Source organism: Pseudophryne corroboree, chromosome 8 (assembly GCF_028390025.1).
Source record: "Pseudophryne corroboree isolate aPseCor3 chromosome 8, aPseCor3.hap2, whole genome shotgun sequence".
NCBI classification, from domain to species: domain Eukaryota; kingdom Metazoa; phylum Chordata; class Amphibia; order Anura; family Myobatrachidae; genus Pseudophryne; species Pseudophryne corroboree.
Window position 1 is genome coordinate 258,657,827 of NC_086451.1, and position 23,541 is coordinate 258,681,367.

Sequence of the window (23,541 nt, forward strand, 5' to 3'; positions counted from 1 at the left end):
TGAATTCAGAGTAATTGGAAACCAGTGAATTAGATCGTTCCCATAGTGGAGACACCCAATCCAATGCAGATCCTTCAAGCAAAGAAATAATATATGCCACTTTGGACCGGTCTGTGGGAAAATTATGTGCGAGTAGCTCAAAATGAACTTCGCATTGGTTTAAGAAACCTCGACAATTTCTTGGATTCCCATTATAACGGAAAGGAGTAGGAAGTTGAAGGCGCGGATTGAGACCAGCCGATGGTTGAACATTGCTGGGGTCGGCAACTGGTACGGCTACGGGAGCTGGGGCCGGAATTACAGAAGCTAAGGATGCTTGGATCTGATCCAAACGACCGGACAACTCCTGGAGGTACTGCATCACCTGGCCCTGTGCTGCTTCCTGACTTTGCACTCGGGAAGCCAGATTCTGGATGGCACTTGAGTCCGTGTTCCGATCCCCCGGGTCCATGTGGCCTGAGTATACTATCACTGACCTGGTTTGGGAGTGTTGTGGACTCGGGGTTTCTTTTGGTGACCGGGAAGAGGAACCGCAACTGGGTCGCAGCAGAGATGGCCGAATGTAGGTTTTCCTCATGCAGGATTTGGAGGGCAGGCAGGTGGCACGTGTGGACGCTGGAGGTCTCCTGAAAGACAAGACTTGAAAAGGCGCTGATGAATTGGTGAAGAGTACCGTAAGCTCGCTGAGAGCGATACTGAGGTGCTGGAGGCACTGAGGTGCTTGGAGGCACTGGGGTGCTTGGAGGCACTGAGGTGCTTAGAGGCACTGAGATACTTGGCGGCGCTGAGGCGCTTGGAGACGCTGAGATGCTTGGAGGCACTGAGGTGCTTGGAGGCGCTGAGGCGCTTGGAGACGCTGAGGTGCTTGGAGGCACTGAGGTGCTTGGAGGCCCTGAGGTGCTTGGAGGCGCTGAGGCGTTTGGAGACGCTGAGATGCTTAGAGGCACTGAGGTGCTTGGAGGCACTTGGAGACGCTGAGGTGCTTGGAGGCACTGAGGTGCTTGGAGGCGCTTGGAGACGCTGAGATGCTTGGAGGCACTGAGGTGCTTGGAGGCGCTGAGGCGCTTGGAGACGCTGAGGTGCTTGGAGGCACTGAGGTGCTTGGAGGCGCTGAGGTGCTTGGAGACACTGAGGTGCTTGGAGGTACTGAGGTGCTCAGAGACGCTGAGGTGCTTGGAGGTACTGAGGTGCTCGAAGACGCTGGGGCACTTGGAGACGCTGAGAAGGCTGGAGACTACAGGGATACGGGAGCACTGGAGATCACAACTCTTGGGAGAATAGATGATACTCAGGCGCCGGAGCTCTGCCCAGCGTCTGAATTTGTACTTCCCGCCAGTGCCTGATTGGAGGGAAGTACTGATGACGTCACCCGCACCTTCCGTGGACGCCGGGCGTACCCGCGACGTCCACACTCATGCTGGCCGGACGGAGCGCCGGGAGCTGGGAACCGCCAGCGAGGACGGCCGCACGGAGACCCAGTGCGCCCGGAGGGGTAAGTATGGTGGCCGCGGCATGACAAAAGGTTCAATTTGTTTTTTGTTCTTTTGTCAACTTTACAAAGTATGTAACTGCTGTCATTGGGCCTAATTCAAGGTTGATTGCAAAACAACATTTTCCTCTAATGGGCAAAACCATGTGCACTGCAGGGGAGGCAGATATAACATGTACAGAGAGAGTTAGATTTGGGTTGGTTATATTGTTTCTGTGCAGGGTAAATACTGGCTGCTTTATTATTACACTGCAATTTAGATTTCAGTTTGAACACACTCCACCCAAATCTAACTCTCTCTGTACATGTTATATCTGCCCCACCTAGCGTACACATGGCTTTGCCCATTAGAGGAAAATGTTGTTTTGCAATCAACCTTGAATTAGGACCTTTGTTAGCACTTTTTGTTTTGATAAGATGTTATTGAACTTGGTTACATGTATATTTAAAAGGTCTTCTTTCTTGTATGACAATACAAGGGAACATATTTTATTTGCCAGTCTTTTGAACATAGTGTATCTACTTATTTAGAAAATAACATATGCTGTGTGTACTGTATATTGCTTTATCAGCTGTTCATGGATCTGCACATCAAAATCAGCAATTTAGTTAATAAAATCCAAACTATTGTGGTTCATAAAGTGCTGTCAACTCACAAAGATGATAATATGGCAATTTATTTTGCACATATTACCATATTTTCAGTACAGAGTTCTCAAAGTGGAACTAAGGTAAAAATAATAAATAAAGTAAAATTGCTTGTTTTAGTTGGGTAATCTTAGCCTCATCTGACAGGGAGCCACACTCATAAGCACTCTCAAAGTGGCTGATGCATCTCTTTATATACTTACTGAGATCAAAGAAATAGTGTAATAATGGAAATACTTTGTACTGTTGGTCTGTTTTCAGTTACAATTATGCACAGCGTGAAATACAGAACATATTTTAGCTATTCCACTTGAAGTACTGCCTTGATGACACATTGCATATACACAGGGTAAAGGGCTTACAACTGTGCAAATACTACACTGGGATGCTACCGGAGTATTGTGACATTATGAAAGTTAAATTAAGGGTAATTATAATGTGAGCCCTAAATGCTATGAGCTCGCTCACATTTAGACTGAAAGTTGGAATCTGGCTTTGGTCAGTTTTTATTATTATAAGAGATGTGGCTCAGTGCCTGAATCTCATGGGCCAAGATCTTCCTGTGAGCTATATATAACTAAATATGATTGTAAGACATATGGATGCCATGGATAAAAGGAGGGGGAGGAGTAACAACTGGGCTGAATACATTGCATGTTGACTGCAGGACTTTTTTTATCCGGTTTATTGGCTTCATATATCATAGAGGAGGAATGTTATTGATGGATAGTAGTCAGACATCAATGCTCAAAATCACCATCTAATGAATGATGTTCTTGTAGTCAACACATAAGAGCAGCTGTTTTGATTTTAAATGAGTGTTGTTTCTTTCGGACAGAATAGGCCTGTTCATTTATTTAAAGGAATATCATAATAAGGAAAATATGTTTTTTAGCTTTAATTATGGGTTCCTGCGTCTAATCAGTTTTGGAAAATCAAACAAATAAAAATTTTCTGTTATTTATTTACAATGTGTGAAGATCTACTGCGTCTCTACAAAGTAAGCAAGGTGTCACTTTATTATATTCCCTGCTCTGTTCAGTCATGTGGGTGTGATAAAGAAGATAGATATTAAAAAGGTTGATAGTCATTAGGTCGACAGCATTAGGTCGACAGGGCCAAAAGGTCAACAATAAAAAAAGGTTGGCAGGGTCAAAAGGTCGACATTCAAACGGTTGATAGGGTCAGAAGGTCGACATAAAAAAGGTTATTTTGTGTTTTTAAACATAGTCACCCAAATTTGTAAAATGCGTCCCCTCGCAGGCTCGCTTCGCTCCCCACACCTCTGGCTGGGTGGTTCACCACAAGGTTACTAAACTAATAGTTTGTGACCTGGATAGTAAATGCAACAAAAGTTGTAAAAACATGCAAAAACCCTAAAAAACATGTGTCGGCCATACGTGTGTCGACCTTTTGACTGTCGGCTGTTTGATCCTGGCGACCTTTTGACTGTCAACCTTTTGATCCTATTGACATTTGGACTGTCAACCTTTTGACCCTGTCGACTATATGGTGTCGACCTACTGACTGTATACATTGTAACTGTCTATCTATCAACCACCTCCCCACTCGTACCTATGGTGGGCTACCAGATATATAGCAATAATACTATCTGGTAGTAAGGATTGCATTTGCAAAGCTGCAATTCAATTGTTTGCAATGCAACTGCAGGAGGAGGTGCATACCACCTCTTTCCTGCATTTGCGATGCAATCGAATCTGTGATGAACATTGTGATATAGCGACTCAGGAAAATTGCAGTAAGAATCGCATAAGCTATCCTTAATGAATTAGGCCCACTATTGCATATTTTGCACAATACTGAAAAGTGTCAGTCCAGTGAAACATACTTACCTACTCCCCCAAATTTTCCAGGAAACTTCCAGTTTTCATGAAGTCTGGTTATATGAATTATTCCTGTAAGGGCATCGGACGCTATTGGATTTTTACCTCGAGTTCCGGAAAAACTATTGTTTATATATCTAGATATATCTATAGCTATCTATCTATCTATCTATCTATCTATCTATCTATCTATCTATATATCTATCCATCTATCTATCTATCTATCTATCTTTTTGCATACCTCCTAACCATCCCAACAGTCCCACTATTCAATGTCATGTGGGCAGTGGTACTCTGTCAGTAGATAATGGACGATGGGCAATGAGTTTGAATTGTTTTCTCTGGAGCTTGCAATCTGTATGCCCTCCCAACCACATGAGATACAGGGCCTCATTCAGAGGTGGACGGAGATGCAGTAGTGGCTGCACCTTGTGTCACAGCCGTAACTTCTGTATCAAAAATTGTGGATGACCATGCCTGACGCAGATAAGAAAAATCGTCAATGTCCTGGTAATTGCGTATAGTTTTGTGATCAGCCCGCGTAATGCGATGGACCGGTGAGCCACTGCGGCAGCTCCTAATGCTGTGTTCCCCGGCTATAGCCATCGGGACACACTGTGCTGTGCGTCCCATGTGCATGCACATAAGTAAAACATACACACTTACTAGATTATTGTGTCAGAAGCCAATTATCCCACCAGTATGTTGAATGGAGCCTCAACCATTCCCACCATAATTACCACCACCAGGCCTCTAAGGGAGGCCTAAACCTCCCTCAACTCTTGGCGCCCCTGAGAAACACAACAAGTTGCAGGACATATGGCTTAACATTAGGCCAGTTGATCAAGAAAAAAAAGCGGTGCCATGTGAAACTCAAAGGGGTAAATGTACTAAAGTTTCTAAAACAGAGAATTGGTGATGTTGCCCATAGCAACAAATCATATGCTATCTATCATTCCGCAATTGCCTTTTAGAAAATGATAGACAGCATCTGATTAGTTGCTATGGGCAACATCACTAATTTTCTGTTTTAGAAGCTGTAGAAAATTTACCCCAGTGTTTCTGAGAGTTGACTGCTATCTCTAATCTCCTTTTTTTAATGTAATTAATTGTCTACGTATTATTGAATGCAACAGTCCCTGAGAATCTAATATTTAATAATCAATGAATCTGAGTGACCATCTGGAAGAAATGTTGGTTAATAACAGTGCTGAAAATTATTTGGATACTTTATTTGCTGGTGTGTATTGTAAAACCCTGCTTTTTATCACCATACAGTTACAATGATATTTACATATGGTGGTTATATATGTGATTTTCATACAGTGTATTAAGCGGATGTGTTGCTATCTGTAGTTTTTCCATCAGGACTGAGGGAAGAGAGGTTTATAAAATACACTGACAGAGAAGAGGTCTTGCAAATTAGAAGTGTCTCTGACACTGCAGTCAATAACCCTTAATTGGTGAGTTTTCCCTTACGTCATTGCTATGAGAATGAAAACATTATGTTCTCACGAGTGACTCCAAGAACCATCCCAGGCTGAAAAGAACAGCTGCTGACAGTCTGGAGCTATCTAGAGCGTTTCCTGTGCAAGTCTAGTGCAGGGAAGGAAATGGACAAATTAGGACAAGAAGACTTGGACTGTATCAGACCCTCAGCCACTCAGATTTCCATGATCTCTTACTAATGATATTCTTATGCTCAAGGTCACTTCATAGGACAGTAATACACTTATGTCACTCTTGGAGTCTTAGCAATAACACAGGTCGGAGCACTAGAGAGTCCCAGAACAGCCACTTAACTTTGTGTATATTTAAAGAACTTTGATTCTGTTGATGTTGTCGCTCTGATTGTTAGGTTGGTATTTCACGGCTTCATTTCCAAAATTATTTATTTTCTTATACTAATCATTTCCATGTTTCTGTCCCACACAGACTTTATAATCACAGTGAACATTTTGTGCAGGAAACCTGATACAACCATGCTGTGTATAGTTGCTGTTACCAATTAACTTTTGTTCCTAGTAATTTAGAAGTGTACACATAAAGTATTTCATTTACACTCGCCCCCCCCCCCACCCCCCCTACTGAAGATCCTGCAGGAGAAGTCCAAAAGGCATGTACAGGGGGCGTGGTGGCACAATTGGTGTCATCATATCTCCACCCCAAGCCCTGCATAAGTCTATTTCAGGGATAGGCAAATAAAAAGGGTTTAGACTGATCATTTGGATTGATTCTGGATCTTCACTTACCTATTGAGTCAGTGCAAATATCATCAGGTCAATTTTTTTTTCTTTTGTCATATTGATAATATGCGCACATGAGACCCTCTTCATTCACTGAACGTGAAAAGTCACATCATGCTCACATACTTTATATATTCTTTCTTCAATTTTTGTGTTTCTGTATCGCTGTAAATTTATCAATAGGGCCAATAGCCCAATTCCGGTGTAGATTGGACATTGGACAAAGATCGAACCCTGAGCAATATTTGATGTCCATCACTAGGTCGGAATGCAATGGAGTCTAAGGAATGCAGGTGGAAATAACAGGGTTCACTGTACTGTCATATAGAATTGATTATGTCACGATTGTGGGTTATGTGACGATCGAGGACTTCTTGAAATAAACTTACAGATGACCTTGTGGGAGGATGACCTTTGAGACAGTCAATGCTCTACCTATGCCATTCATATGGAGAGGCAGATTATACGCCCCTGGTGATCTGATCATTCCCTGGGCTCATAAGCCTATAAACACTATTACATTGTGACAGTGATGATAATAATAATAATAATAAACAAAAAATACTAAATATGTGAGAATAAAATAAATAATGGAAAGGAATTTTGGAGAAAACACACAATACACAAACTCAAATAACATACATTTCATTTGAATACCACTAATTGTATTGAAATAGCAAAGGACAGGATTGTAGTTTAGTCTAATTGTGGTATTTTTACAATTCTGCATTTTAGCAGTTTTGATAAAGGACATATTATTTATGAACCCACTTTTATGGTTACAAGGTTTTTGTGTGTAACATTGTGTCCTCATAAGATAATTAGCTTGTAAACAAAGTTTTTTTTTGAGCCTTTGATCACAATTTGTATTTAGAATTGTTGCAGGAGCATTGTGTAGAATGCCTATTAGCTGTGAGACCCATATAAACTTTCAAAAACAAAATGCTGTATATGGTAAGGGAATGGGGGAGCTTCAATTAATTTCAGATATATACTGTAATACAACTTTTATTCACAAAGGGGGTTAAACATAGAGCTTCCATATGTATACAGTATCTACAGTGCAAATATAAGCCTCAGGATGCAGAGAGCGCTAAGATAAATTTTGCCCATCATGCAGAAAATACAGTTCCAAATTATGTTTTACACCTCATTATCAAACAAAACAATGGCACAGTCAGTTACACAAGGATACTGTTAAACATTACATTAGGTGACTTGGGGGAGATTTATGAATGTTGGAGAGATAAAGTACCAACCAATCAGCTCCTAGCTGTCTTTTTACAGGCTATGCTATAAAAATGACAGAAGCTGATTAGTGAACAACTTCTCCACTTTATCTCTCTCCAAGATTTGATAAATGTCCCCCTTGGTTCCTTGAAAATCCTATATCTTCAGACAGAGGAGTGGTGGCAACTGCCCTAGGGGGCAAATGCGAGTGAGTGACCAAGGTTTTTGTACCAGGCCTAAAGATAACACATTACTATTTAAGTAATATTGAATGCAGAGCAGTGGTGGAACTTGTGAGTGGTCGGCAGAGGGTGACAGAGAGAGGTAGTGAGAGTTGAGGAAATGGTGACGGGCCAAGGCAATGGGTTACAGGGAGAAGGTGTTAGGGAGAGGCAGAGGGTGACAAGAGAGAGGGTTACAGGAGACAGAGGGTGATTGGGAAATAGTGATGCTGGGGAGAGGCAGTGGGTGACAGGCAGAGGGTGAGACAGTGGGTAACGGGTACAGGCAGAGTATAATGGGGAAATATAGTTGGTGACAGAGAGATGTAGTGAGGAATGGGAAAATGGTGATGGGGAGAAGCAGTGGGTTACAGGGAAAAGGTGTTAGGGAGAAGTATACGGTGACAAGAGAGAGGGCAACAGGAAATAGAAGGTGATCGGGAGATAGTAATGCTGGGGAGAGTCAGTGGGTGACAGCCAGAGAGTGAGACAGTAGGTGATGGGTAGAGGCAGAAGGTAATGGGAAGAGATAGTGGGAGACAGAGAGGCAGTGGGTGACAAGGAAAGGCAGGGGGTATCAGGTAGAGGCAGTGGGTGATGCCAGGGAAAAGCAGAGGGTGACAGAGAGAGGTAGTTTGTGACAGGGAGAGGCAGTGGACGATGCCAGAGAAAGGTAGAGTGATGCCAGGGAGTGGGTCGCAGGGAGAGTGTGATGAGGAGATGCAGTTTGTGACAGGGAGAGGCAGTGGATGACAGGGAGAGGGTAACTAGAAGAGGCAGTGAGTGATGCCAGGGAGAGGCAGTGGGTGAATCCAGGAAGTGCGTAGCAGGGAGAGTGTGATGAGGAGATGCAGTGGGTGACAGGGAGAGTGTGATAGAGGTAGTTGGTGAGGCAGAGGGTGGCAGGGAAAGGCAGAGTGTGACATCTAGGAAAAGCAGAGTATGTGTGACATCTAGGAAAAGCAGAGTATGAGAAGGGGATAGGGTGACAGTAGAGCATGGGTGACAGGAAGATGGTGATGCAGGGGAGAGGCATTGGATAAAAGACAGAAGGTGAGGCAGTGGATGACAGCGAGAAGTAAAGGATGACTGTAAAGGGCAGTGTGTGAGAGGGAGAGATAGTAGGAGACAAAGCAGCAATGAGTGACAGGGAGAGTCAGAGGGTGACGGAAAGAGCCAGTGGGTGACAGGAGAGGGTGATGAGGAGAGCCAGTGGGTGACAGGAGAGGGTGACGGGGAGAAGCAGTGGGTGACAGTGGAAACTGATGGAAAGAGCCAGTGGGTGAAAGAGCGTGTGACAGGGAGCGGCAGTGGTGATGCCAGGGAGTATATATATATATATAGTAACAGGGTTGTAGGAATGAGGACTCATGACAGGCAAGCTCACAGTGAAGCAGTATCTTTAATGGCATCAGGCACTGAACTTTTATCCTTCATAGACTCAGGCCTGGACCACCAGGTACCTCAGATAAACAAAGAGGTCAAAGTGATTGTCCCACTTTTAAGGTGCTTAATAATCAGTCTGCTGCAATGGCCTGCTATAGTCTGCTATGCTCCTCTGGCACAGCCAATATCATCAAGGCCAATGGTTGACATGGGCTGGCTGAGCTGGCTTACTACTGAGGGAGAATCAGTGATTATATGGAGCTGCAGCAGCCACTTGTACTCTGATGTCTCATTAGTGGGTTTTTTTTTTTCAGGGACTGCTGCCACCATGGAAATGGCTACTAGACCAGTTTGCTCCTTCCCTGCTTAGCGTTGGGGATGGTCACCAGATTGTGATGTCAGATCCCTGGTGCCCAAGGACTGCTGCTAAGTAACGGAGAGGAAGCCAGGGGCCGTAAAATAAGGAGGAAAGGGGAGGAGCTAAGAGGAGAAGGAAGAGCTGTTCCACCTCTCCCTCCGGCTGGGCCTTGACTGCGCACAAATGTTTTTCTCAGTCTGGGGCATTGGCAGCCAGTGGCACAGCGCCTGGTGGCGGCATGTAGTTAATCGGTGTGATCTATTTTAATGCCACTGGCTGGGGGCACTGTGGGGGTGGGGTGGGGGGGGACCCTCTGCATTACACCAGCTGCATTGCCGCTAGTTCCGCCTCTGATGTCTGAGTCTTGTCTAGTGACCGATATACAATGCAGAGAGTAACTTAATAACCATTGTACAATGCAGAGAACATCTTAAATAGTAATAGAAAAAAGAGCATTTTAATAACAGTTTTCTTATAGAGAGAATATTTGAGTGACCAGTATACAAAGCAGAGAGCTTTCTTATGTCCTCTATACGATAACCATTATATTGGCTTCTGTACAGTGCAGATCATTTTTTAGTGACCTCTATTGAATGGAAATACATTTCTAGTGTGCAAGTTGCAATATCGACAGTGAATTAGCCACCAGAATGATGCATAGTGCAAATATATGAATGAAAAACATAAATTATTAAAAAATATATTGTCCAGCTAGTTCTAATAATAATAATACGTCTATTTCCAATTGTGTGACTGTGGAAACAATCATCAATACCTATGCTGGATGCTGGAGAAGGTGGATGCTAGCCTGTCGCATGTCTAGGTTCAAGGCCCTGGGTGACAACTTAATATGAAATTCTGCTCCCCTACAGGGTAAGACTAACAAGTTATAGAACCCTGTACCTACAGAACTACCCACGTGGCATATGCTATATGGGCTTCAGAAGTTTTAATGTACCATACTGGGCTTGGGACTTGGGACTTGGGATCGCTAGAGAGGAGGGCTTAATAAGAAAACATACTCCTGGCCATGATGAACCTCAGAATGGCTGCCCTTGCCGGGTGTAGTATGGTATGCCGGCGCTCGGGCTCCCGGCGACCAGCATACCGGAGCTGGGAGCCCGACCGCCGGCATACCGACAGCGTGGCGAGCGCAAAGGAGACCCTTGCGGGCTCGCTGCGCTCGCCACGCTGCGGGCACGGTGGCGCGCTACGCGCGCCACACTATTTTATTCTCCCTCCAGGGGGGTCGTGGACCCCCACGAGGGAGAATAGCTGTCAGTATGCCGGGTGTCGGGATTCCGGTATACTGAAGACCACCCGTCCTTGCCCACCTCTGTTCTATAACTGTAAATTACCAAAGTGTAAGAAGGGTATAATGTGTACAGTGTGCCGGTTGTATTGCTTGTAGGAGATACATACCATCATACAGAAAAGTTTGTGTTTTCTGTTATTTTACTGCTCATTCTGTTCTGGATTCTTGCCATTTTATTAAGAGTATACGCAGTTATTACCAAGGATTTGCGCATTATATAACTGTTGTATAGCTATTTTCATCCACAAGAGTTGCTGTTTCCAGGAATTGATTTAGCCAACAAACATTGTGAGTCATAACATCCATGCTCATGTATCCCAGTTTGATTTATGCCTTTTAAAACCTTATTTTGTAGCCTTTCTTGCTGAATCAGAGGTTTAACATTTAATCCCAAATCCAAACATAGAGTTTAACATGTTCCCAGGGCTTATTCTTGATACATCGAAATAATAGCTGCTGCTGAGTTAAGAAAAGCAGAAGCTCATCCATCAATTTATTACAGAAAACCTCATGTATGCTAATTACACTACATAATCTAAATAGGAGCGGACACAGTTGGAGAGAAAAGTGATTGCTGGTCATACAGCTGTTCTGTTCAGCGTATTGCTGTTGTACTGTCAGCATGTACTATATCATTACTCGCCACTAGCCACACACAGACCAGTTCTGCCACTGGGTGCCAGGATTTATGACCAATTTACTCATATAGAAATGAACCAAATTGGACAAGAGTTTGCCCTTCGGACCCTCGAGCCCAACAACTTTTCACTAACACTATGGGGTTTCTTAGTGCTGTCAGATTTAAAGGTGCAATAATATTACATAGATTATTATTATTATTATTATTATTATTATTATCATTATTATTATTATTATTATTATTATTATTGTTGTTGCTACTTTAAATCCAGTGGCAGAAGAAGCAGCGGCTTTGAAATGCACTACATAATATACCTCACAGACACATTTATAGGTCTCCTGAAAATGGAGAGACATCCAGACTCATCAGCTGCTCTCAACTAAAGGGGCAGGTTGAAAGTCAGCAAGTATAGAGTTAATCTATTTTGTTTATTCGGTATTTATCCCAGCTGGTTCCACAGGCAAAAATCCTCAAAACACGACCTCTTAGAAGATTTTAAGGATTGGAGTTGAAAACCCCTGTCCTATACCACTGACAACACAAAGACATAGAGCATACATCCGAGTCATCTCATTTTGACAGTAAAGCCATAATATTGGATTATTTGCCGATATGAGGATGTGAGAAAAACTTGGAGGACTTTTACAGTCGCATGACCTGCGGCATTAAGAATGTTTCCATTTTTCTGAAAGAAATGCTTACTATGGGTGTGAAGAAGAGCTGAAGTTGGTGTATTCCCAATTGCTATTCATTTCTATGTGCTTAACCATTGTGTAAACATTTTTAGATTTTTATACAGTGTATATATATACTGTATATAAAGATATTGGGTTGGGTATAAATATCCTGGTGCACGGGATGCCGGTGGTCAGATTACCGACACTAGCATCCCAATGATGAAGATCCCAACAGGGGTAAGTTAAGCTAACCTCCTGCATTGGTGCCTAACCCCAACCCCTCCTCAGTGGTGCCTAACCCCCCCTCCCTGGCAGCAATCTAACCCCCCTACCCCCTCAGCCTAACCCTAACCTCCCTGGGTGGTGGCTAATGTTTCCCCCCCCCGTCCCCCCACCTTCCCTTCAGCAGCCTAACCCTAACCTCCCAGCTAAATTTACCTTCGGGATCCTGGCTGGCGGGATTCTGGCATGGGGATCCCAATGGTTTCTGGATGCCAGTGTTGGTGTTCTGATGGTTGTCGGGATTCCGGCGTTGGTATTTCGGACATAAGCCAAAGATATTATCTATGTCTAATTCTTTTGCTATGTCTTCAGTTTGCTCTTCCATATGATTCATATAAGTGCATTTTTACAAGTGTTACTAGTGGTTATCTTTTTGCTAATTGTTTCGTGAGTGCATACACATTCACATTTGGAGTTTGCAGTTATAGTAAATTCGAAATCTAATTTAGGTGCACTACTGGTCACTTGTTGTGTTATTAGGTCCCTGTCCTGCTTTGGAAGTATTATTGGTAAATATGAATAAAGCACTCGCTGCACCACATTGACCCAATTTATTATTATTATTATTATTATTATTATTACATTTTATTTATAAGGCACCACAAGTGTTTTGCAGCGCCGTACAAAGGACAGTACAGGGAGACAAAACTTATCATTACAGTAAATAAATAACAAAAATAGAGTACAGGTAACAAAGAGCACCACAATTCTCAAAACATTGGCCCTCATTCCGAGTTGTTCGCTCGGTAAAAATCTTCGCATCGCAGCGATTTTCCACTTAGTGCGCATGCGCAATGTCCGCACTGCGACTGCGCCAAGTAAATTTGCTATGAAGTTAGGATTTTTACTCACGGCTTTTTCTTCGCTCAGGCGATCGTAGTGTGAATGACAGGAAATGGGTGTTTCTGGGCGGAAACAGGCCGTTTTATGGGCGTGTTGGAAAAAACGCTACCGTTTCCGGAAAAAACGCAGGAGTGGCCGGAGAAACGGAGGAGTGTCTGGGCGAACGCTGGGTGTGTTTGTGACGTCAAACCAGGAACGACAAGCACTGAACTGATCGCAGATGCCGAGTAAGTTTGAAGCTACTCAGAAACTGCTATGAGGTGTGTAATCGCAATATTGCGAATACATCGTTCGCAATTTTAAGATGCTAAGATTCACTCCCAGTAGGCGGCGGCTTAGCGTGAGCAACTCTGCTAAAATCGCCTTGCGAGCGAACAACTTGGAATGAGGGCCATAATACAGCTAAGATGTAAGTAGCGAGGGAGTAATCATCATACTACTTGGGGCTGGTGGCCATAGATGGAGATGAGCCTTGACCAGCAGGAGAAAAAGTGGGTAAAGATGGTCGCTGAGTAGGAGAGAGCTGCGAGTGAAATGTGTCGAGAAGAGGGCTTTGACAACAAGAGGAAAGAGGGCCCTGCTCTAAAGAGCTAACAATTTAGTGGGAACGGGCTACAGACAGATGACATGAGGTGCAAGCAAGTGGGAGGTAGCCTGATGGCAGTATGTAAACCATGTCGAGATGTTTTTTAGTCATGAGGCAGGGGGATGGAGGAACAGCCTCAGGACTAGGTTATGCATCGGGAGGGTATGCTTTGATGAATAGGTGGTTTTTTAGTGCCAGTTTGAAGCTTTGCAAGGTCGGTGAGAGTCTAATGCAGCGGGGGAGATAATTCCACTGAAGGGGTGCAGCACGGGCATAGTCTTGAACTCGAGCATGTGAATCCGTGACCAGGGCAGTGGAGAGGCGACAGTCATTGGCTGACCGTAGGGGGCGGGAGGGAGTATTAAGGGAGAGGAGGTTGGAGATATAGGGAGCAGTGGAATTAGAGATGGCCTTGTATGTGAGGGTGAGGAGTTTGAAGAGGATTCTGTAGAGGAATGGGAGCCAGTGTAGATTTTGTCGAAGGGGAGTGGCAGATGTGGAGCGACGGGAGAGGAAAATAAGCCTAGCTGCGGAGTTCAGGACAGATTGGAGGGGAGCAAGATGGGAGCAAGCGAGGCCAGTGAGGAGAACATTGCAGTAGTCGAATCGTGAGATGAAAAGTGAGTGGATGATAAGTATAGTTGCACTCTGGTAGAGAAATGGCCTGATGCAAGCAATGTCGCATAGCTGGAACCGACAGGATTGTGCCAGAGCTTGGATGTGGGGTGCAAAGGAGAGGGAGGAGTCAAGAGTGATGCCCAAGAAGCGGAGTTAGGGAGCGGGGGAGATTATGGTGTTGTCAACTGTGATAGAGATATTAGTAGGGGGTGTTGCTCTGGGTGGGGGAAAGACGATGAGTTCAGTTTTGTCCATGTTGAGCTTCAGAGAGCGCTCAGACAACCAGGAGGAGATTGCGGAGAGGCAGCTGGAAACCTGAGAGAGGACAGAGGGGGACAGATCAGGAGTGGAGAGGTAGAGTTGAGTGTCATCAGCATAGAGGTGGTATTGAAGGCCAAAGGAGTTTATGAGCGCACCCAGGGAAGAAGTGTACAGGGAGAACAGAAGGGAGCCTAGGACTGAACCCTGAGGGACACCAAGAGGAAGGATGGAAGGGTGTTAGGTGGTGCTGGAGGCAGACACAGAGAAGGAGCGGTTAATGAGGTAAGAGGAAAACCAGTAAAGGATAGTGCTAGAGAGGCCAATGTTTTGGAGTGTGCGGAGGAGGAGAGGATGATCCACTGTGTCAAAGGCAGCAGAGAGGTTCAGAAGGATGAGCAGAGAGAAGTGGCCCCTGGATTTGGCCACTGGTCACCCAATGACACTACACTGACATACAGAAATGTAAAAAAAAAACCATAACTTGCTCATATCAGGCCTGCTGGTTCTGCAAGAAAGAGATGTCTGATTTGAAAGCCCAGGCTTTTGGTGCAGTGTTGCTCTGATTGGGTGTGAAGCACTGGCTTCCCATTGGTCGATACATGATATTCAGTTCTGATTCATTGACTGAGCAATTAGAATTTAATTTGCTGACTAGGTAATACAAAACCAGCTGTCTCAAACCAATCAAACCCCATGCTGTGCACCACTGGGAAGAAGAATGACAGTAGGGAATAATACAATTTATGACATAAATGCATAAAAGGGTGGTGTTAGACTGGGGAAAATAAACCTATGCTGCTATGAAGATATAAAGGGCATTGGAGAAAAGCATCCATTGATATGGTTTGTCTGTCCTGAATCATGCAAATTTTATCTATATCTATATATATATATATATATTTATATATATATATAGAAACAAGTCCATCGAAGTGGAGGTGCACTCTCGCAATGATAGAAACATACACAATGGTAAAATCAATCGTCACCGAAGCTTTAATCGTGTCGACGTTTCGGTCCGTAACCGGACCTTTCTCAAGACAGGTGACACATCAGTTCAATTTGAGTCATCATATGATACACGTACATCTGCAAGGACAATATACATAGTTATGATCACAAGCCTCACCGGTCCCTGGAAAAACCTGCACCAACAGATAAACAGAAGAAAAAAACGCCACCAAAGAGGTGATAATAAATAACACCAATAGTGTCCCCAGTCACCTAAGTGATAGGGTATGACACCTCATAATTCCGTACCTAAAACGTCTGGTTAAATCCACGATAATGGATTAGTGTAACAGACTCCAGCGTATCTTGAACTGTGATCAACAAAGAGAGGACACATGTATAAATATACACCAGCAATTGTGGTAACATAGGGTAAAACCATTCATCTGGGCAATCACCCCCACACACAGTACAAATACCTTAATGTGTGTCATCTTCTTACAATGATGCAGCCATAGGTGTAGAGTACACCCATATAGCCAAAGCTGTCAGAAAAGTTATTCAGATCAATATAGATACAGTGCTGGTGCCCGTATAAAGTAGAATAGTCAAATATTGTTACTTACTCAGTCAGATGGAGGCTGTGCTTGTGGCTGCATAGCCCTCCAATCAACTGGGTGGGGATTAAATAGTAAATCGGCCGGAAGTATCCGAAAAACCGGAAATACCCCACTCGTGCCTAATGCTCTCTCTACTCAGTCCAAATCCTGCCCACACTGATCACCCATAACGTGGTTGAACAGTGTATAGAGCACTGTAGCCACTCACTGTGTACACTAGACCGCCGCGGCCGCTATTCGTCTATTGCGGTCCACGGACCGGAAGTGACGCCGGTTTGCGTTCCACCGTCCCGGAAGTCGCGGTGGAACGCACAACCGCAGAACACAGATCATTGTTGCACCTGTGGTGCCATGATCACAAAATAGAATCAAAAAACGGCACCACTGAGTAATCGAACATGGTGCAAACATACAACTGATTCCATATAATCAGAAAACAAACATATATGACTAGACAGTAATAGTTTATTACCAAACAATGGCAATTATGTGTGTGAGAAGCACATGAAACAAAGTACTGTTGCCATGTGCACACACACAATCAAAAATGAGGGTGCTGGGTGAACCAGAGACCGGTGAGTTCACAGGGGTGGCGGACTGCGCCGCAATGCATAACACACAAATTTATACATCATATACACCACTGAATGATAGGCACTAAATTAATCAAAGTATTACTCAAGATAACCAGGACATCAATACAATGTGTCTGGCCACCCGTATAAACCAATTAATACAAGGTAAACAGAATCGAATACCAATATCGAGCCATCCACCTAGATAACCCGCAGGGATAATACAAACACACAGGAGGATTGAATCTATAGAAACACATTAAGTGGATTACCCTCATTCAAACCTCTGGGGGTAACTGTATCTAAAGTGTGAATCCAATAGCTCTCACGCCGTTTTAACGCTAGAGTCCTATCCCCACCTAAGGATTTAGGTGGGATCCAATCGATAAGTCTACATTTCATACTAGCCACCTGATGTCGTGCTTGTAGACAATGGCGAGCCACAGGCTTATCAGTCTGTCCAGTCAAGAGTGCCGTATGGATCGAAGATCTGTGATTTGCCATACGGTCTCGGAAAGCCCTTGTGGTCAATCCCACATAGCATAGTCCACATGGACATATAAGCATATAGATCACATAATCGAGACGACAGTGTAAATGGTACTTGATTTTAATAGTTTTCCCTGTGTGTGGATGGGAGAATGTTGCTCCAGTCAACATGGACCGGCACGTGGTGCAGCCCCCACAGGAGAAACAACCTGGTTTAGCCTGCATCAATGGGACAGAGGTTTTAACAAACTCAGCAGGAAACATAGTTGGACGCATAAGTAGCTGTTTTAGGTTAGCCCCTCGCCTATCAGATTGACACTTACCGTAAAGAATTAATATCGTTTAAAAGGAAGAAACTAACTACGGTTGGTAATGATTACCAGAACCATGCTGTCTATCGATGGTTGTTAGGGAATTCCGTACATGAGAGACAGGGACGCCCCGGCAGGAGACAACGAGCTACTCCATATCCTAGAGATTATGGGTCTTCACGGTCCACTTCAGATACGGACCACCATGAGGGTCACTCCGACAATAATAACAATTTTTTAGAACAAGGTACAGACCGACATACTATACACAGCCGTATGCTAAGAAGCGGCATCGACCGCATGCGAGGAGAGGGGGGTACAAACCGTCGAAGGGGGAGGCGCAGACGCAGTTAGATATGGTGTTTAATCTTTCTGACACCACTCTTGATGAAGCTCAATTAAAACTACTCTCTAGGGGGCTTTCATTTGTCCCTACCTGTGCTCCTGACCCCTTTCAACAAACTATTGATCAGTATAAGTTCGGGAGATCCCTCCGATTACGAGAATTCTTCGCTGATAAATCCACACATACATCTAGAAGCCCGTTTAAAAGTAAGTCTAATTTTGATCCTCCCTCCTCGAACTCGAGTATACGGACGTTTTTACGTCTTGTACAACAGGAGACTAAGGGGAAGCCTATTAGGCGTTCATATGACAACTTATCTGTTCCAGAACGGAAGGCCCTGAAACAGCTTCGGGATGCTAAGCATCTGGTCATTAGACCGGCTGATAAGGGCGGCGCTGTCGTGGTCCAAAATTGGGAGGACTATGACAGCGAGGTGACCAGACAATTAGCTGATAGATCCACTTATGAGAAATTGAATTGTAATCCTGTACCTCGGATTAAGGCGAAGGTTGACAGGATCATCAAATTGGGTCATGAGCATCGTTGGATTAGTGATGATCTTAGATCATTCCTGACGGTTGAAAACCCACGATGTCCTGTCATATATCTTCTACCGAAGATACATAAATCATTAGCACAGCCCCCTGGACGACCGATCATCGCGGCTGAGGGTTCTTTACTTCAGCCACTAGCGCGGTTTCTCGACAGTGTTTTACAGCCATTAGTCCAACGTATACCTAGCTATTTACGTGACACCAGTCACTTTTTGGAGAGTCTGACAGATATTCAGGTTGACAGTGGTTCTCTTTTGGCTACCATGGATGTAGCCTCTCTTTATACCGTGATCCCCCACAGGGAAGGTTTAGAGACAGTGAGGCTAGCCTTTGAGCTGTCACCATGCATTGAATTCCCTACTCAGTTCCTTCTTGAACTTATTGAATTGGTTCTCACGAATAACCACTTCATGTATAAAAATGATTTTTTCTTGCAGTTATCTGGCACGGCGATGGGGTCTAATTTGGCCCCATCGTATGCCAACCTTTTTATGGCGTGGTATGAGAAGACCCACATACAACCCCGCTTTGGGCATAAGATTGCATTTTTCCGGAGATTCATTGATGACATTTTTTTGATTTGGCAGGGAACTGAGGCCGAATTCAATGCTATGGTGGCAGAACTCAATGCCTTAACTAGCCCGATCCGTTTTACTGCTGTGTGTTCAGGATTGGAGATTAATTTTTAGACGTTACTGTAATGGTCTCGGGTTCCAGCTTATTAACTACGTTATATCGTAAATCGACAGATCGCAATTCCTTACTATTGGCATCGAGCAATCATCCTCCAGCCCTTAAAGACAGTTTGCCCATCTCCCAGTATCTAAGAGCTATGAGGATTAACTCAGAGGTAGATCGTAGGCATGAACAGTGCACTGAGATTACCACTCGCTTCTTAGAGAGAGGGTATTCGGCGGGGACTCTCAAGATGTGTCTTGAGAAGGCGACAGGTCTTTTTTCTGGAACCATCCCTAAGAAGAAGAAAGAGAATAGGATGGTATTCTGCACGCAGTATGACAGGAACTCATCTAAGATCAGTAAGGCGGTACGTCGCCATTGGCCTATTCTGTCGACTGATAAAGATTTACCTTTTACACGGGTTAAAGCACCCATGATGGCCTATAGGCGAGGGGCTAACCTAAAACAGCTACTTATGCGTCCAACTATGTTTCCTGCTGAGTTTGTTAAAACCTCTGTCCCATTGATGCAGGCTAAACCAGGTTGTTTCTCCTGTGGGGGCTGCACCACGTGCCGGCCCATGTTGACTGGAGCAACATTCTCCCATCCACACACAGGGAAAACTATTAAAATCAAGTACCATTTACACTGTCGTCTCGATTATGTGATCTATATGCTTATATGTCCATGTGGACTATGCTATGTGGGATTGACCACAAGGGCTTTCCGAGACCGTATGGCAAATCACAGATCTTCGATCCATACGGCACTCTTGACTGGACAGACTGATAAGCCTGTGGCTCGCCATTGTCTACAAGCACGACATCAGGTGGCTAGTATGAAATGTAGACTTATCGATTGGATCCCACCTAAATCCTTAGGTGGGGATAGGACTCTAGCGTTAAAACGGCGTGAGAGCTATTGGATTCACACTTTAGATACAGTTACCCCCTGAGGTTTGAATGAGGGTAATCCACTTAATGTGTTTCTATAGTTTCAATCCTCCTGTGTGTTTGAATTATCCCTGCGGGTTATCTAGGTGGATGGCTCGATATTGGTATTCGATTCTGTTTACCTTGTATTAATTGGTTTATACGGGTGGCCAGACACATTGTATTGATGTCCTGGTTATCTTGAGTAATACTTTGATTAATTTAGTGCCTATCATTCAGTGGTGTATATGATGTATAAATTTGTGTGTTATGCATTGCGGCGCAGTCCGCCACCCCTGTGAACTCACCGGTCTCTGGTTCACCCAGCACCCTCATTTTTGATTGTGTGTGTGCACATGGCAACAGTACTTTGTTTCATGTGCTTCTCACACACATAATTGCCATTGTTTGGTAATAAACTATTACTGTCTAGTCATATATGTTTGTTTTCTGATTATATGGAATCAGTTGTATGTTTGCACCATGTTCGATTACTCAGTGGTGCCGTTTTTTGATTCTATTTTGTGATCATGGCACCACAGGTGCAACAATGATCTGTGTTCTGCGGTTGTGCGTTCCACCGCGACTTCCGGGACGGTGGAACGCAAACCGGCGTCACTTCCGGTCCGTGGACCGCAATAGACGAATAGCGGCCGCGGCGGTCTAGTGTACACAGTGAGTGGCTACAGTGCTCTATACACTGTTCAACCACGTTATGGGTGATCAGTGTGGGCAGGATTTGGACTGAGTAGAGAGAGCATTAGGCACGAGTGGGGTATTTCCGGTTTTTCGGATACTTCCGGCCGATTTACTATTTAATCCCCACCCAGTTGATTGGAGGGCTATGCAGCCACAAGCACAGCCTCCATCTGACTGAGTAAGTAACAATATTTGACTATTCTACTTTATACGGGCACCAGCACTGTATCTATATTGATCTGAATAACTTTTCTGACAGCTTTGGCTATATGGGTGTACTCTACACCTATGGCTGCATCATTGTAAGAAGATGACACACATTAAGGTATTTGTACTGTGTGTGGGGGTGATTGCCCAGATGAATGGTTTTACCCTATGTTACCACAATTGCTGGTGTATATTTATACATGTGTCCTCTCTTTGTTGATCACAGTTCAAGATACGCTGGAGTCTGTTACACTAATCCATTATCGTGGATTTAACCAGACGTTTTAGGTACGGAATTATGAGGTGTCATACCCTATCACTTAGGTGACTGGGGACACTATTGGTGTTATTTATTATCACCTCTTTGGTGGCGTTTTTTTCTTCTGTTTATCTGTTGGTGCAGGTTTTTCCAGGGACCGGTGAGGCTTGTGATCATAACTATGTATATTGTCCTTGCAGATGTACGTGTATCATATGATGACTCAAATTGAACTGATGTGTCACCTGTCTTGAGAAAGGTCCGGTTACGGACCGAAACGTCGACACGATTAAAGCTTCGGTGACGATTGATTTTACCATTGTGTATGTTTCTATCATTGCGAGAGTGCACCTCCACTTCGATGGACTTGTTTCTATAGTATTAGTGGACCTTATGGCCCATTAGGAGCACCCGCCCGGTGAAGAAAGATTTGGTGATGTGAGTGCAGGACAACCCATGGATATATATATATATATATATATATATATATATATATATATATATAGATAAGCTGGGTCCGGCACTCAATAAACGATCCAATTACCCCGGTGTCCTGATCCGAAACGGTGTTCACCGCTGGTATACGATTCTGGATGGAACGGCACTCAGAGGCTTTTTTTATGCAGCAAACGTGTATTAAAAATTCAATAATACATCAACTCAGTATATCAACGTTTCGGTGCCGACACGCACCGTCGTCAGGATATGATGCATAGTACAAACACAAAAAGACAAACACATACAACATGTAATGCTTAACTCACCCTCCTAAGTACCTGTGTAATCACCCTTCACCTGAGTTCCGGGCGGGTGTTCGGCGTCCTGGCGATATATAAATGCGAAAGCCCTGACTGACTCATTACTGATTCTCTTACTTCCCGGTATGTTAGGAAGCTGAAATTTAACATATGTATTCTTCAGGTGCAAAATAGGAAAACAACGTAATTAGAATTTTAATAAACCTCCCCTAAGGGGATGAAAAGGTGGTTGACATAATGATGTCATTATCAATTCATGGCTTGCGTTGCGTGAACGATAACGCCCAAACGGACATTCTGATCAAAATTAGTATTGCACCTCCAGTGGGTAGAATTTTATAAACTACAAAAATGGTCCTGTCACTTTTTACCATATCTGCTAACGGGTGCTCCTCAGGTAACACCAAGAACCATGGATTAATATATACTTCAATTAAGACGTCTTAAATTTACATCTCTATAGATTTACCAAATTTTCACCATTTATATTTACAACCGTGAAAATTAGAAACTTCCGTGCGAAGAACGAGTAGAGCAGCTAGTTTTAATATAAACATGACACAAAGAATATGGGTGTACTTTGACTAAATATGGATGCATTTTGGTATATGGTATATTGTATGACATGACTGATGCATTTGTAACAGCTTAGCGGGCTGACATTAATGATGTTAATAGTTGGCTAGGAGTTTTTAGTAGGATATCCTAACTTGACTCTGTCTTTCTCTTCATGACAGGAAGACACAGACACCATTTCCTGCCAGGAGCAAATCAACCGGTCCATTTATTGGGCAGATGGGTTTGTATTTGTTTTCTCAATAACAGACTACAATAGTTACCGCATGATCCGGCCCCTGTACCAGCATTTAAAAAAAATCCACCCAAACACTAAAATTCCTCTTCTGCTGGTTGGAAACAAAGCTGATCTCTTAAGGGCCCGACAGGTGTCATCTGATGAAGGGCTTCAGCTTGCCAATGAACTGACTGGAACATATGCAGAAGTATCAGCCCGAGAAAATTACGAAGGTGTATATGGCGCTTTCTACCAACTATGCCAGGAGGTTGGCAAAATGATCTTTAGCTGTAATGGGGAAAAGCGGAGAGGACTTCATCTTGTGCGCCCAAGGTCTCCCAACATGCAAGACCTGAAAAGACGCTTTAAGCAGGTGTTATCATCAAAAGTGAAGTCTACAACCACTCTTTGACCTCTGCTGGGGTTGCATGGAAGACTTGGATAGTACTGCAAAATGTGTTCATCAACATAAATTATATCCATTTATTTGTCAAAGATTTTATTGGCACAAATTGCGCTGGAAACAATTTGCACCATTTTGTTTATTTGCCAAACTTTTTATTATTATTTGTGCTAAAGATTGGAATATCAAAAAGTTACAGAACTTCTTTGTCATGATGCAGGTATAGCTATCAGCTACACAGTGTACAGTAGGTAGCCATTTTGTGAACAAATATTCAGCTTGTTAGTTTGCTCAGAAATAGTGACATCATAAATGAGTAATA

At 43.7% G+C, this 23,541-nt stretch overlaps 1 protein-coding gene and 2 long non-coding RNA genes across 3 annotated transcripts in view; 2 read left to right on the forward strand and 1 right to left on the reverse strand.

The window, feature by feature from the left end:
- The window catches only part of LOC134948911 (ras-like protein family member 11A-like), a 60,787-nt gene extending 37,485 nt beyond the window's left edge, over window positions 1-23,302 (forward strand). The window contains exon 4 of the mRNA XM_063937192.1: window positions 22,761-23,302. Within this exon, the coding sequence (XP_063793262.1) occupies window positions 22,761-23,228 (468 nt within the window). The 3' untranslated portion in view covers window positions 23,229-23,302. The remainder of the gene's footprint in view (window positions 1-22,760) is intronic.
- Window positions 15,618-16,137, reverse strand: LOC134948914 (uncharacterized). Its single transcript, XR_010183055.1, has 3 exons — window positions 16,075-16,137; window positions 15,905-15,966; window positions 15,618-15,733 (listed from the first exon to the last, which is right to left on the reverse strand). It is a non-coding gene; the product is annotated as an uncharacterized LOC134948914 (long non-coding RNA).
- LOC134948913 (uncharacterized) lies at window positions 21,062-21,581 on the forward strand. Its single transcript, XR_010183054.1, has 3 exons — window positions 21,062-21,124; window positions 21,233-21,294; window positions 21,466-21,581. It is a non-coding gene; the product is annotated as an uncharacterized LOC134948913 (long non-coding RNA).
- Window positions 23,303-23,541: the final 239 nt, after the last annotated feature.